Source organism: Salarias fasciatus, chromosome 6 (assembly GCF_902148845.1).
Source record: "Salarias fasciatus chromosome 6, fSalaFa1.1, whole genome shotgun sequence".
Lineage (NCBI taxonomy): Eukaryota > Metazoa > Chordata > Actinopteri > Blenniiformes > Blenniidae > Salarias > Salarias fasciatus.
The window spans coordinates 1646581-1662961 of NC_043750.1; the positions used below are offsets into that span (position 1 = coordinate 1646581).

The 16381-nt window shown below is 49.0% G+C and overlaps 1 protein-coding gene across 1 annotated transcript in view; it reads left to right on the forward strand.

Moving 5' to 3' along the window:
* Positions 1-16381, forward strand: part of tenm3 (teneurin transmembrane protein 3) — a 212090-nt gene that overhangs the window by 129538 nt on the left and 66171 nt on the right. The window contains exons 9-15 of the mRNA XM_030092889.1: positions 1224-1479; positions 2430-2531; positions 2620-2814; positions 5502-5702; positions 8368-8553; positions 12975-13001; positions 14904-14912. Coding sequence (XP_029948749.1) covers positions 1224-1479; positions 2430-2531; positions 2620-2814; positions 5502-5702; positions 8368-8553; positions 12975-13001; positions 14904-14912 — 976 coding nt within the window. The remainder of the gene's footprint in view (positions 1-1223; positions 1480-2429; positions 2532-2619; positions 2815-5501; positions 5703-8367; positions 8554-12974; positions 13002-14903; positions 14913-16381) is intronic.

Sequence of the window (16381 nt, forward strand, 5' to 3'; positions counted from 1 at the left end):
CTGGATCCCTCCTGGTCTGAGTCTCAGTGAGTTTAGGTTCATTTCCACCTGCATCAGTGACCGAAAAGACAAACAGCAAACGTGTTTATGTTTATCCCTTCATGATAGTATTTCTAATGTTTCCTCTTCAAACTGAGCCTCTGGGTTAATGAAGCGTCTGCTGAGGGTGAGGCGACGTGACTGCTGGATGAGGAAGAGGAAGAGGAAGAGGAAGAGTCTGTGTGAGAGAGGCTCCTCTCATCCCTGGTGACTGGGAATGGCTCCAGCAGTTAGCCTGCTCCCACCTGGAGGGACTCACGCTGTCTTTTTTAATTGACGGGGTCTTTAGATCTCCCCGTGTGACGAATGTTTGACGGCCCGGTCCGGCCCGTGAGGACCGCCCTCACAACTTCCACAACTCAGGTCAAAGGTCACCCGCAGTGTCGCTCATCAAACTGAACTGCTTCAGAACGAGATCAACATTGCGTTTGGTTCCGTTTAGGATTTATTAAGTGTTTCATATTTAATGGAAGTACAGATTTTGAAATGATGTTGCTCCATCTCATTAGAGAGGGGTTTTCTTTGCTGATTTTTTTTTTTTTTAAGAACAGGAAGTGGACTCTGATCTGTTGATCAACAGACACACCGATTCCAACGGAAATCTTCCTCTTTTACCAGAAACTTGACGTGCTGACAGACGTCCTGCTTTGTTCCCGGCCATGGCTGGTGTGTGCGGGTCAAGTGTGTTCTCAGTTCATAATGAAGCTGATAATCTCCCTACAGAATCAAGCCTCTGCTTTAATGACTGCACTCACATCTGTGTGGTGAATCATGTCCTCGATCAAGGGAGTAATCCACTTATCTGTTGAAGACGGCGCCGTACAATGGCAGCGCCATCACGGCTCAGTGTTCGCTCTCCAGATAATAGACAGAGCGCTGCCTTCGTCCTTGTGATAATCTAATCTGTTCAAGGTCCCGTTTCTTTATTTTTAGTGTTCAGTCCTTCTCCCACTGCGCAGTAACTCCTGAAAGAGAGCGATCTGCTGAAAGCCCAGAAAACCCCGATGTGGCTCAGCAGCAGTCAGTCCGGATCTGGATCTGGTCTCAGGGTGACAGCCGTCTGGTTGTCCACATCCGGACAGCTTTTCTCACTTTGTTGCTGGGGTTACCCAGCTGACACTGAGCTAACGCTAGCTGCTAATGCTAACTCCGCCCCCTAAACGGTCTGGTCTCTGTCTTTGCAGTACGACTTCGTGGAGCTGCTGGACGGCAGTCGCCTCATCTCCAAAGACAAGCGGGCGCTCAGCGACCTGGACTCGGTGTTCGCCCGTCCGCCGGGGTCCTACGAGGACGAGTCCGGCGGCGGAGTGCGCCATGCGCGCTCCGTCAACGTGCATGAGGCCGGGTTCATCCAGTTCCTGGACACGGGGATCTGGCACCTGGCTTTCTATAACGACGGACGCAACACAGAGCAAGTCTCCTACAACACCATCGTCATAGGTAAAGACTCTCCATTGAGGCTGCTGACCTTTGACCTGCAGCGAAGAGCCGAATGCAGCGCATAAAGCACCAGACTGACTTCAACCAGATGTGTTAATAGAAAGCTTGTCAGTGTTTGATTCTGTGATGAATCCGTCTCTTCTGTTAGCGGACGTCAGGACCGTTCCTCTAAATCGACAGAGTCAGTGAGCTGGTTATCAGTGAGGAGGGAGATGAATGGAGCCTGTTTATTCTCATTATGAAGAGAATCACTGCTGATCATTGGGGTTAATCTTCCTGCTGTGCGTCAGAGTGACCTGTGGATTAGACCGACCTGCAGTCACAGCTGATCGCTGCGCTGAAGGATCTGGAGCTGCGCTGAGTCTCCGTCACAGCTCCATCATGTCTGGTCCTCCTCTGCTGCTGCATATCAACTGAAATGTAAACTCATGTGATGATCCACTTTCACTCTGTGAATTATGGGAAAATGCCTCAAATGAACTGATTGCAGAATTTATCACAATTATCAAACACTTTCCGTCCATGTTTGAAGTGACCAGGGTGTGGAAGCATCCTTCCTCACTGTCTGGTCTGTGAATCCTGCTCGTCTGAAGCCGCCGAACCTGAAATCTGTCGGATTGTTTGCTGCACGATTTTCAGGTTTTGGCAGATTTAGGATCAGATTCTGGTGATTTGGTCAGTCAGAGTGTCTTCAGGGTGGACGAAATGTCAAGAAAACACCCGAGTGTGTGTGTGTGCGTGCATGTGTGTGTGAGGGAGAAGCAGCAGGGTAATTGGATGTTAGGATGTGTTGACTGGGCCGACCAGCTGTAACTATGGCAACCACAGAGGACCGGCCCCTCGTGGTGGTGTGTGTGTGTGTGTGTGTGTGTGTGTGTGTGTGTGTGTGTGTGTGTGTGTGTGTGTGTGTCCAGCCCTCTCACAGACCCCCGTCTCTCTGTCTCTGTCAGATTCCATCATGGAGTGTCCTCAGAACTGTCATGGGAATGGAGACTGCCTGTCAGGAATCTGCCACTGTTTCCCAGGGTTCCTTGGGCCGGACTGCTCTCGAGGTAAGCACGCGGCGAGCGCGCTGCTCCACCGCCGCCGCCGCCGCTCTGGAGCCTGTGGAAGGTGAACGTTGCGGCGTGTGCGTTGCAGCCGCCTGCCCGGTGCTGTGCAGCGGGAACGGCCAGTACTCGCGCGGCCGCTGCCAGTGCTACAGCGGCTGGAAGGGCACGGAGTGCGACGTGCCGGCCAACCAGTGCATCGACATCCACTGCGGCGGCCACGGCATCTGCATCATGGGCGCCTGCATCTGCAACACCGGCTACAAGGGGGACAACTGTGAGGAAGGTAGGCTCGCACACACACACACACACACACACACACACACACACACACCCTGACTGACCGGCCCAGGGGTGTTCAACCTGCGGCTCTGGACCCACATGAGGCTCTTTGACTCTTCTGTTGTGGCTCCCTGAAGTTTTCACTAAATGATATAAACATTTTCTGACAAACCATTTTCAAAATGACTTCAATTTCTTGGATTTAAAAAAAATACCTAAAATGGAAAAATATCCTAAAATGATGATGATTTGATCAAAGTGGCTGAAGGCTCCTCCTCCCTGTGGCCGCCGGACTCATCAGACTCCGTGTTCACACAGTTTGCTGTGTTTTGATTAATTTAATCTTGTCTGTCTTTATATTAGTGACAGTCAGGTCTCGTATATTCTGATAATTAATTTTCATCCTGTCCTTGATTTTCAGCTTTCTTCCTATTAATTCTGAGTGGATCCTTCCTTAAAGGAATCCAAAAAATAAAGTATTTCTGTTCTAAATATCAAAATTGTGTGAAAAATCCTGAAAAAGAAGGATGACGCTGCTAAACCCAGTTTTAAAGACAGATGGAAATATATTGAAAGGTTTGCCATCCAGAGCTGTTCCTAAAACGTCTTAAAAAATACAGTTTTTGTGCGTATTTCAAAGCCACTGTATATTCTGACGCTCTGGAAGCTGTTCGCCTCGTCTTTAAAGTTGAAAGTGTTTTGCGGCTCCAGGAAATCTTGATTTGTTGGAAATCCGGCATAAATGGCTCCTCTGGTCCTGAAGGCTGCAGACCGACATGTTTTCCTTTTCTTTGTAGAGTTCAGATCTTTCAGATTTTGTGTGAATGAATCTGAAACGAAATGTAAACTTCTTCCTGTCAAACCGGCGTCCGCCGAGAGACAGGAAAACATCTGGATTCAACAGAAGAACATGATCCAAATGCTTTATGTTGTTCCTGAGCTGGACGGCTCTGATTTAAATTCTTTTCAGCAGCTTTTAGCTTTCAACATCAATTTATTTTTTTCATTTATTTTTTTTTGTATCAGTTCTTGTCAGTTTAGTGTTGGTGGATGTTTTCATTCTGAGGCTCAGATGTGGTGAATTAAGGCAGAAACTTACTGAAATGAGCTTGTTCAATGAAAATAATTATGTTTTCAGGAGCTAAAATTATTTTGCTGAATCGAACGTTTTCACTTGATTCACATCGTGACGCTGTTTCAAAAGAGAATTCAACTTTCAACATCAAATCACAGAAGAATGAGTTTAGAATTAAAAACCTTCACCTCAGAGTTTTTCGTGTTCATTTACATCAGCTGAGTTAATGAAACTGCTGGCTGAAGCAGATCACAGCGGAGATGTTCGTTAATGTCAGAATTCTGTCAATTTAAAACGTTTTAAACCAATAATATTATAAAAACGACTGATCTTCCTCTTTGACTGAGCCAAAGCTGCTCAGTGGCGTCTATTTAGATCCACTAAACTGCATCAACCCTTCCAAAAATATCATCTTTTTCTGTTTCATTACTTTATTTGCAGCCTTTTCAAAGATCTGTTTAATTTTGTAAAAACATATTAATGTAAAGGTAAAGTGTCGTTCCAGTATTGGCTCAGATGTTTCATCACATTATTAACAATGTGCTAACAGCTGCTTTGCTGGCTGCTCTATTACTGAATATCACAGGATATAAAGTCATGTTTGTCTCTGACCGTTTTCTGACATGACTAAATTAAACGAAGCCTGAAACAAACTTTAAAGTTATCCGACTTATTCAGTCCGTTCTGCAGCCAGACTGACGGTTCAGAACAGGAAGCTGCAGTCCGCCTGCTGCGTTCTGGACTTCAGAAACCAGTCCGGCTCATCGCCGAACAGACCGCGCTGCCGCTGCTTTTCAGCGTGAAAACAGCACTTTGGACGGGACTGAATTCAACAAACATCACATGAAGTGAAAGACTGAAGTAAGGCCACCAAGCGATATTTAATAACGGACTAGAAGACACTGATATGGATTTTTGTCTTTATTTGTTGACATCGCCTCAAAAAAGAAGAATTAAACGTGTCCAGTGAACACTGCAGGTGTGTTGTTCTGAGGTCAAAGCCACACAGTGTAAAACTGTCCTGCGTGTTTCTCAGTGCATTCAGCTGCTGCAGGTGTTTTCCCTCAGATGGAAAACCTTCTGAAAAGACTCGATAAAGTTTGGACTGAACATGCAAACAGCTTCCATGTGTGGCTGGTCCTGCTAATCCTGACGGATCCATCGCTGAGCGCTCGTGGCCCGTGTGTCTGGAGTCCGTAAATGCTGCCTGGCCGCGTCTCTGCAGGCGACAGGCGGGTTTCCAGCCTCCGATAATCTGAAACGCACACACACACACACACACACACACACACACACACACAGAGCGGCGGGCCGGCTTCACTCTCATCAGCCGGGATTAATCGATACGGATCAGCTGTCCGCCGGCGGGACGCACACACCACGGACACACTCGTCTCCCACCGGCGAGGGCGTGCACGGACCACGTGCACGCTGCTGCAAATATGCAAATGCGTGCGATAGGGGCCAGTAATCAGATTAGTTCAATATCCGGTCACACTAATCCACTGCCAGTGCGTGTGTGTGTGTGTGTGTGTATTAGTTTGTCTTCTGTATAAAGAAATCCTACCTTTCCATTGACAGCCTGCTGACCTCTGACCTCTCTCTCTGCCCCCCAGTGGACTGCATCGACCCCAGCTGCTCGGCCCACGGCGTCTGCATCCACGGCGAGTGCCACTGCCAGCCCGGCTGGGGCGGCGCCAGCTGCGAGATCGCCAAGGCCATGTGTCCGGACCAGTGCTCGGGACACGGAACCTACAGCGCCGAGACCGGCCTGTGCGCCTGCGACCAGAACTGGACCGGACCGGACTGCTCGCTCGGTGCGTGGCTCCGCCGCAGAACCACATCCGCCCGACCTCTGCACAGAACCAGCAGAACCAGCAGAACCAGCAGAAACACATCCAGCAAACACATTTAGAGCATGACAAAATGAAACGGCTCACAGCTTTAGACAGCCTTTGTAACAGGCGGTGGAAGTGAAGCTCCGGTAGTGGAGCAGCTGATCGGGGGTGAGGTGAAGAGCCTTCTTCCTCCAGCAGCTGCTCCTCTGGGTTCCGCTGACGTTCCCACCCCGACACCTCAGAACTCTTCGCAGTTCGTCACGACTCAGAACAAAGCCTGAACTCCTCCCACTCGAGCCTGTGAGGCGGCGTGGAGGCTGGAGACACGGCCGGCGGCGGAACCGCTTTAAGACCGGGCCGATCGATGCCGGCAGTGGGAGTGCAGGGGGCGGCCGGGGCGCCGGACACCCTGCAGCGCTGCTTTCTGGAGCGTCTCCCGACTCCGGGAGGGTTCGGACTCTGGACGACAGGAAGGCGGCTCCGCTGCGTCCTCTCTGCCAGGTCAAGCACATGAAATGAGGCTTTGAAAATAAGAAAAGTGCTGCTCTGGAAAGAAACTTTGGAAAAAGCCTCCGTCCTGGTTCGAGGTCCAGGCTGTCCGCCGTGATTTAGTCTCGTTCAGTCAGGATCTTCTCAAAGCCAGAACCAACAGGGGATTGTTCTCTGGTTCCGTTCCCCTGGATCTCCCAGAACTGGGTCCATTCAGGATTTTTGAGAAGCTGAAGACATGGACACATGGACACAGCCCTGGGAACCAAACCGAGACCCCTCCTGCTGTGAGGGAGGTGTGCTAACCACTGCAGCACGATGCTCAGAGGTCCACAGCTCACAGTACAGTACTGGATACCTGACTGCTGGAGTCTCACTGTAGTCAACGCAGTTCCTGCAGCATTAACAGACTAACACACACACACACACACACACACACACACACACACACACACACACACACACACACACACACACACACACACACACAGATACAGAGAAAGAGAGAAGAAGCCTGAAGAGGCAGCAGTGATGCAGAGAGGAGGTGAGAGAGAAGAAAACAGGAGGAATGCAGATCAGTAACAGATGGCTTGACACAAAAACAAAGGAGTGTGTGTGTGTGTGTGTGTGTGTGTGTGTGTGTGTTCTCACTTCTATTTGTGTTGCCTCAGGCTGTTACACTGAGCATTGTCTTGTCAAAACCATCAAGCACACATTCAATTACATATTGTTCTTTGTAGAACCTTCACACAGAACGTAGAACACACACACACACACACACACACACACACACACACACAAGCCTACCTTCTTTTTTGTTTCTGTGCTGACCTTTTCTGAGAATCTGTCAAAACACACACACACACACACACTTTCTCTCTCTGGAGCTCTCCAGCTCCTTATATGTATTTAAACAGTGTGTTGTTCAGTCTCTTTCAACTCGTGCTGTGTGTGTGTGTGTGTGTGTGTGTGTGTGTGTGTGTGTGTGTGTGTGTGTGTGTGTGTGTGTGAGATCCTCATGCAGATAGAGCTTGTTCCAGGTGAAGTCAGGACACTCACAGGAGACAAAAAGAATCCTAATTGGTTTCTTTATATGTATTTTTCATCAGTCTGGCTGTGGAGCCAGTCAGTGGGTCTGGTCTGGGGGGTCTGGGGGGTCTGGGGGGGTCTGGGGGCGCTCCTCCTGGCTCTCCATCCAGCCTGCTGTGCCCCCCCTGCAGACGGACGTGGTGTAGCGCGCTGACGAGTCGGCGCGGTGACAGGAGGCTTCCAGTCAGTGCTGGTTAGCTAGCGCCCGGTCGCAGCACTCCTCCCTTCCTGCTGCTCTCGTCGTCTTTGTCCTCATTTCAAAAACCCCTGAATGAAACGAGACGTCTCAGCTGGCGCAGCGGGTCGGACCGGTGCTGGATCTGGTTCTGGTCCTGTGAGGGGGGCTCCAGCTCCAGCACGATCCTGGATGTCGTCATTAATTTATTGTAACTGTTGGTGGGAACGATTTGAACTGTGGGACTTAGTCAGCCAACCAGCAGGGGGCGAGCCAGATGCTCTGTCCAGCTGCCTGCGGTTCGACTCCCACGTGGGGTTTGCATGTTCTTCAGAGGCGTCGTGTCGTGGAGACGCCAGCCGCTCCACAGCCTTCATGTTAAAGAGCGCGGCTGCAGCGCGGCGCTCCCCGCGCCTCCGCCCGCTCTGCCACTTCCTGTCCGCAGGACGCTGGGTTTGATTCCGCCTCAGCCTCACGGAGCAGCTCCTCTCCTCCGAGGCCTCATCGCTGAGAGCCAGCGAGAGCTCAGACATGTGGTCTGGTCCAGACTCCGACAGCGTGAGGTCTGGACTCTCCTCATCCACAGTGTGTTTGTCTTGATAAAACACTGGTGATGCTCGGCAAACTAATAAATGCTCCAAATTGAATTTGGTTCAATTGAAAACACTTTATTTGTCCCTGAGAGGCAGTTTGGAGAAGAGTCGTCATTTCATTTACTAGTTTGTAAGATGAACACACACACACACACACTGAGCAGCAGCTGCAGCCTCTCTGTAAAGCTCACTCTGTCTTCCACCAGGGATTTGAACCAACAACCCTTCAGGTCGCCACTGTTTTCACCCAGAAGGAAAGAGTGTCTCCTGTCTGAGTGTGGGTCTCTCCTTCCAACAGAGGTGTGTGAGGTGGACTGCGGCAGCCACGGCGTGTGTTACGGCGGTGTGTGTCGCTGCGAGGAGGGCTGGACGGGCGGCGTGTGCGACCAGAAGGCGTGCCACCCGCTGTGCAGCAAGAACGGCGTGTGCAAGGAGGGCAAGTGTGAGTGTGACCAGGGATGGACCGGGGAGCACTGCAACATCGGTGAGTGGAGCAGCAGACATACAACACACACACACACACACACACACACACACACACGCGCGCATGGCGATGCAGCTTCTGATGCATTGGTTGTACTACTACGACAAAATGTGGAGGAAACCCAACAGTAAAACACATTCAGCGCGGTATTTGAAGCGAGACTTTGGTTTGATCTGAGATCATCAAGAGAAATCCAGGAATCGAACGTTCTCCGTCCGTCCAGGAAACGTTCCGTTTATCTGGGTGCTGGCAGAGTTTATCCACATTTCAGGAACCTGAGGAAATCTCCCAGAGGTAGCCTCTCTCCTGTGAGGGCCTTTATTGATCCCCTGATTAGAATATCACAGCTCCCGTCTTTATGGCTGCTGCTGATAAAACAACACTCTGCTAATTACGTGGCGTTCTGTGTCGGGTTGCTTTTTGTTGTCGACCAATAAAATCCGAAGTAGGATAGAGCCACCGGAGAAAATGAGATCCCGGCTGTAAAAGGTGGAATTGCCCTTTAAAATCAGTGAAGGTTGTCCGGCGAGCGAGGAGAAGCTGTCGTTAGCCCGGTTTATTCGCCGAGGTGAGCCCGCTGGGCTGCAGCAGGAAGAACAACGTAACGGCTCGTTTCTGACTGGAATCACACCCAAACAAGCAGCGCTGTACATCTTCCAGTCAGCCGCACGGCGGGAAGACGCCAGCAGCTCCTTGCTGACGGATCTCACGTCAAACACTTCCTTCTCTCGGTTTGAAATGGACTCCAGACATTTCGGACAGACAGAACGAAAAAGAAACATGAGATGATCTGTGACAAAGCTGAGGAGCAACAGGAGAGCTTCAGAAAACACTCAGACCTGAGAAGAGGTGCAACATGGGAAATATGTCCTCATAAAGTTCCCAAATAAACGACACGAAGAGCCAGCTGAAGAAATGTTTCTGTCTGGTCTGCAGCTCCGTCACAGAGCAGACCGGACGCTACAGCTCCTCATGAAGAGCCGCTGTATAGAGCCGCTGTATAGAGCTGCTGTATAGAGCCGCTGTATAGAGCTGCTGTATAGAGCCGCTCCATAGAGCCGCTGTATAGAGCTGCTGTATAGAGAAACTCCATAGAGCCGCTGTATAGAGCCGCTCCATAGAGCCGCTGTATAGAGCCGCTGTATAGAGCCGCTGTATAGAGCCGTTGCATAGAGCCGCTGTATAGAGAAACTCCATAGAGCCGCTGTATAGAGCCGCTCCATAGAGCCGCTGTATAGAGCCGCTGTATAGAGCCGCTGTATAGAGCCGTTGCATAGAGCCGCTGTATAGAGAAACTCCATAGAGCCGCTGTATAGAGCCGCTCCATAGAGCCGCTGTATAGAGCCGCTGTATAGAGCCGCTGTATAGAGCCGCTGTATAGAGCCGCTCCATAGAGCCGCTGTATAGAGCCGTTGCATAGAGCCGCTGTATAGAGAAACTCCATAGAGCCGCTGTATAGAGCCGCTGTATAGAGAAACTCCATAGAGCCGCTGTATAGAGCCGCTCCATAGAGCCGCTGTATAGAGCCGTTGCATAGAGCCGCTGTATAGAGAAACTCCATAGAGCCGCTGTATAGAGCCACTGTATAGAGCTGCTCCATAGAGCCGCTGTATAGAGCCGCTGTATAGAGCTGCTGTATAGAGCCGCTCCATAGAGCCGCTCCATAGAGCCGCTGTATAGAGCCGCTGTATAGAGCCGCTGCATAGAGCCGCTGTATAGAGAAACTCCATAGAGCCGCTGTATAAAGCTGCTGTATAGAGCCGCTGTATAGAGCCGCTGTATAGAGCTGCTCCATAGAGCCGCTGCATAGAGCCGCTGCATAGAGCCGCTGCATAGAGCCGTTGTATAGAGCCGCTGCATAGAGCCGCTGCATAGAGCCGTTGTATAGAGCCGCTGTATAGAGCCGCTGCATAGAGCCGTTGTATAGAGCCGCTCCATAGAGCCGCTGTATAGAGCCGCTGAATAGAGCCGCTGTATAGAGCCGCTGCATAGAGCCACTGTGTAGGGCCGCTGTATAGAGCCGCTGAATAGAGCCGCTGTATAGAGCAGCTGTATAGAGCCGCTGCATAGAGCCGCTGTATAGAGCCGCTGTATAGAGCCGCTGTATAGAGCTGCTGTATAGAGCCGCTCCATAGAGCCGCTCCATAGAGCCGCTGTATAGAGCCGCTGTATAGAGCCGCTGCATAGAGCCGCTGTATAGAGAAACTCCATAGAGCCGCTGTATAAAGCTGCTGTATAGAGCCGCTGTATAGAGCCGCTGTATAGAGCCGCTCCATAGAGCCGCTGTATAGAGCCGCTGCATAGAGCCGCTGTATAGAGAAACTCCATAGAGCCGCTGTATAAAGCTGCTGTATAGAGCCGCTGTATAGAGCCGCTGCATAGAGCCGCTGCATAGAGCCGCTGCATAGAGCCGTTGTATAGAGCCGCTCCATAGAGCCGCTGTATAGAGCCGCTGAATAGAGCCGCTGTATAGAGCCGCTGAATAGAGCCGCTGTATAGAGCCGCTGTATAGAGCCGCTGCATAGAGCCGCTGTATAGAGCCGCTGAATAGAGCCGCTGTATAGAGCAGCTGTATAGAGCCGCTGCATAGAGCCGCTGTATAGAGCAGCTGTATAGAGCCGCTGCATAGAGCCGCTGTGTAGAGCTGCTCTGGCTGGATTTTTGCTGCAGATCAGCAGGACTGACACTGGGACGGTGTGTTGTTGGAGGACCGGGCGGGTCGAGGACCTCCGCTCCGCCGTGTTGTGATAGTTAAACAGTGAAGCAGATTAGTTTGCCGGGCCTTTGTGGTCGCTTCAGCTCACCACCAAACCCTTCACTTAAAAAGCTATTTGTTGTCAAACAGACAGACAGCTACAGTATCGCTGGGAAAGAGCTCCAAATTGGCTCCGGTTATTGTCACTCTCACACACACACACACACACACACACACACACACACCACACACACACACAGACACGCACGGGAAGGGCGAGCAGAACAACAGTGAAACGAGGCGAAATCCATTCGGAGTGCTTTGCCAACAAACAGCTTGTTTGTGTAGCCGGATTGTGCGGCGGGGGAAAGGACTCGGCGCTCGCTCCGTCCTCCTTCTTCTCCGCCCGCCGCCGGTACGCCAGGCATTTGGGGACTCTGCTGCCGGGAACTCTGACTTCACTCCGCCATACTTTCCGTATCCATTAATTGGCTGTTTTCATGAGGCTGTGTGGAAATCACCCGGCTCACATGACGCCTGTGATCCTTGTGCAAACGAGGCCTCCGGCTCTTTAAAGAGTGTGTGAGGCTGAAGAACAGCTGGGCGGTGGACTCCACTCTGCACCGACCCCAGACACCTTCCACTGGGAGCAGATCCTCCGGGGGATGAGAGAGCCGTTTGGAGGTTCCTTCTCACTCTGGATGTTTATTTCCACTTAACTTGAAATATACTTTTTTATGTATTTTCACTCAACAATTTCAAATAAACCCTAAAATATTCAACAACTGAAGGACTTCTCAGCCCAAAATCATCCCATGTTGTGACGTACTGCCTGGACAGTCGTGTTTCAGCGCTTGTGGCTCAGCATGCTACCAGTAACGGAGCGAAACAGAAGACTTTAGGAGAATTTCTCATTATTTTATTAAAACACACCATTTACTCACATGTTCTGTGATCGGTTCATTCATGTTGGATGAAAGGTGGAGAACTGCAGCGTCCTTCATGATCTCTGAATGATAGAAACATCTCAGCGAAGCCAAACGTTGATCCATAAAACCACCGAACCCTCAGTCAGTCCAGGAAATGTCCTGTTATCGTAATGCCACTGTTTCACTGAAGATTTTAAACTCCTGTTATTGTTATCTCTCTAATAGCTTTGCTCTGTAATTGTTCCTTCTTAATACAATGTGATAACATTTAGTTGATTTTCGATTGTTCTTGTTGTGCAGATTTCAGATTGTCAATTCTGGATTAAGGATTCTCTCATTTTCTGATGTTATTCATAGGTTTTTTTTTTTATGTATTATTTTTTTAATTGGGAGATGTATTTGTTTTTCTCTTTTGTGTTGCTGTTTCATGTAGGTGTACTCTCATGACACCCCCTGGTGGCACACAGTGGTATTACAGAACCAGACTTACTTGCACTAATCAATAAGCTTGTTAAACGTCAGCAACACAAGAGTTTTAGCTTAAACAAGTTTTATTTTTGCCTCATACAGTTTATTTTACGGTTCTTAAACATTTTAGGTGAAAAAACGAGATCGTTTGACCTGCTGAATGTGATGTTTTCCTCCTGTTCTCTGCCTGACCGACTCGTTTGTGTCGACTTTAATTTCTTCCAGATTTTCTTTTCTCTACAGTTTATTTTTTTCTTTTCCTCTGGACTAAATGCTTTCTTTTCTATCCATCTTTTTCCTTCCTTTCTTTTTTTCCGTCCCCTTTAAAGCTCACAATCCGGACATTAGAGTGAAAGGTACGGTACTCTTTTCTCTTCTCCCATCGCTAGCTTTGTTCTCTCGCTCCCCTCATCTTTTGCTTTCCTCGTTTCGTACTGTGAAGCTGTGGCTGCTTCGGTGGTAGGTTTCTTTAATTGGAATTAGTTTGTTTTGGGTTTTTTTGCCTGCCTTCGTTGTCCCATGTGGATATCAAGAATATGTTATCGTTTTGCTCGCTCATCTCCTCCATCGTTTGGCCAGATCTAGTGACGTTTTTCAGTGAAGTGTGGAGTGACTGACTTGCTTCAGATCTCCGACATCTTGAGTTTAATGATGGATTGTTGGCGTTTCCAGCAGCTGGTTTGTAGTCATTGCTTTGACGGTGTTCATTGTTTGCTCTGAGCCGCCCCGGCTGCTTGCTGATCGTTGGGATATCTTGGTCTCTGTCTCCTGAAGCCAGCAGAGCCTCGTGAGCGCCCCCTGTCTGAACCTGTTGGTTTGACGCTGATGCTAAGTGACTGTAAGCTTCGCTGCAGTGAGCTGTGAAAGAATTGGATTGTCCCTCACAAAAGATTGAACTTCAGGCGAGTGAAGAAAAACTGGGTTTTCTAATCGACTTTGATTCCTGACATTAAAGAGACTTTTTGTGAACAGACGGAGGAAAAGTAATCTTGAAAGTCAGATGTAGAGCATGAAATCCTGGCTGCGCTCTGGGCTTAGTTCCTGTGTAAGCTGCTTCCTTCATTGCCCCCGTTATGTCTCACTGCCCAGTCAAACGCCCACAAAGGTGTGAATGGGTGTAAGCAGCCGTAATCTGACTCGCACAGCCGGCTTTTGTTCTAAAGATGTCACTCTGCGTATTTCACACCGGGCATTTGTGTAATTACAAGAATTTGCAGAATAGCAAAGCCGAGTGTCCTGCGCTGCTTCGCCAGCAGTTCTGGACTCAGAAGGAAACACGTTGATGTGATTTGGAGAGTCACACCGGGCCATGAAGGGTATTTTTATCTGGAACTGCTGAAAGACTGAGATTTGTTTTTTGTCTTACTGAAATGATTGTAACACGTTGAGATTTACCTCCAGTCAGCCACAACATTATGACCCCTGGTGGTTTAACAGACTAACAGGAGCATCTGTCAGCAGGTGGGTCACTCCAGGCAGCAACTCAACATTTTCTTCTCAGAAGTGATGTGTTGAAAGCCGAAAAACCTGCTTTAGGATATGAGCAGTTTGGCCAGGATAGACTCAGTGGCTGAATTTGGAATATTCTGGAGCTCCTTGGGTTTTTTATCAAAGAGCAACAGGAGACGAGAACGGAGAGATGTCAGTCATCTGTATATAGCTCCAACCTCTGCAGGAAATCACAGAAACTCAACAAGTTCAAACAGGCATGATTGATATATGGGAGAAAACCTTTAAATGTACAGATCCAGTCTGTTTAATAAGTCCTCAGAGGACCACACTGACAATTCAGAACGTCTAACTTAATGGAAATGCTTTGTTTCCTGACACTTCAGTACGTTTTCGGAAAACGCTCTTCTTTCCTGTCATGTCTTCAGTTCCCCTCTAGTGGTCTTTAGTGGTACTGCAGCTGTCTGTGGCGTTGCTGTGTGACCTCCGGTCAGGACCAGCCTCTTCTCTGACCTTGTTCCAACTGGGAAGCTTAGATCAGCTCATCTGTTGTGGAGAATTTAGTTTTTCAGTAACTTTTTTGTAGTTTTGCGTTTTTTCCTCGTTCCCAGATGTGAATGGTGTGCTGATGTTGACACCGTTCCTCTGTACTGACCCCGGCTCCTCCTTCCTGTCGTCCTCCTCCTCTGGCTGCCATTCCCTTCATCTATCCATCTCAGACAGTATTTTTGGCAGTGCTGCTTTTGTTTCGATTTACTTTTTTCCCTAATTTTCCTCCCTCTCTCCCTCGTGCCCTCTCCTATTCTCAGGATATAAAGGTAATTCATGACAAAGACTTAATAAAAGGCCTTCCTGTCCCAAAATGCAACCACTTCTCACTCTGTTCCTTCTAACTCAGTCCATCCATTTCAGTTTTTTTCCGTCCTTTCCTTTATTTATTTTTTTCCTCGTTCTTTCACTTTCTGTCTCCTCACCTTTCAGTAAATCTGGTTTTTGTATTGTCTTCTCTTTTCGATATATCTATTGGTCTCGTTTGTATTTCTGGTTACATCATTCCTGTTTCTGTGTCTGAATCTCATGCTCAAAGCTCCACGCAGATGAAGAGACACACACACACACACACACACACACACACACACACACACACACAGAGATTTGCACGCACACACCCAGTTGTGAAGCAGAGGTGTGTGACTCCTGTTTGTCTTGCATCCACAGCCTGATATCTCTGTGTGTGTTCTTTAGCCAGCTGCTCTTCCTCTCTCTCTCTGCTGTCTGTCTCTCTGTCTCTCTGTCTCTCTGTCTCTCTGTCTGTCTCTCTCCCTCCTCTCCTGGGTGTTCTGTTCTTCAGCTGGGCTTTGCTTGGTTCTGATACTCACTGTTTATTGATCGGTCTATGGGATTGCCAGCCGCACTGTCTACTCTGTGATCGAGGAATGCCAAGCAGCGGCAGAAAGTATAGCCCTCGGAGGCATTTCAAACTCACGGCCCTCCCTATACTTTGTGCGCTGTCTCTCTGTCTCCCTGTTGTGTTTTCACATGGATTTCTCGACCTGTGATTCTGTCTCTTATGTTGAGCGGAGCAGCTAGAGAAACGCTTCCTCCGCTCTTTGTCGGCTCACTCAGACTTCAATTTGCAGCAGATTCGGTTTGATTTTTCGCTGTCAGAAAACCTTCTAAATTTTAACGTCCCTCCAATGCCCTGCCTCTGCCTTCAGTTTGTTCTTCTCTTTTCTTTATCTGAATTCCCTCTTTTCCATTCCACATTATGCGGCAGTAACATCGTCCTTCCTCGTTCCCAGATAAAAATACAAACAATCTAGTATGTTGGAGTCTTTTGCAGCCCGCTGTCCATTTCGGCTGCAGCCAGTCTCTGCGGTTCATGTGAAATTACAACATCAGTGCATTTCACTGAAGGCTGACTGTCTGTCTGTGTCTCTCACATGTCGGTTACTGTACTGATCTGTCTTATCTGTCGATCATCACCCAGGACTGAATGCATTCACACACAGCAGGATTTCACCAGCATGTCTCTTTGGAGTCGGGCACGTTCTCCCCTGGTTTGTGCTGAAGCTGCTGACTTTCAGTTTAAAAGCTCTTGAGCTGAAAGCATGTTGAGTATGTTTCTCTAGGTGGGACTGAAAATCTTCTGAAGCAGCATTTGAAGCTTTTTCTGGGTGAGCGAAGCTCTCCAGTCGTCCCTGAGACAGTGTTATCTCACCCCACCTCCAACGACGGTGATTAGAGCTGATTCAGCTCCGTGTCTTTCTGGTCCAGTCAGTTTCGT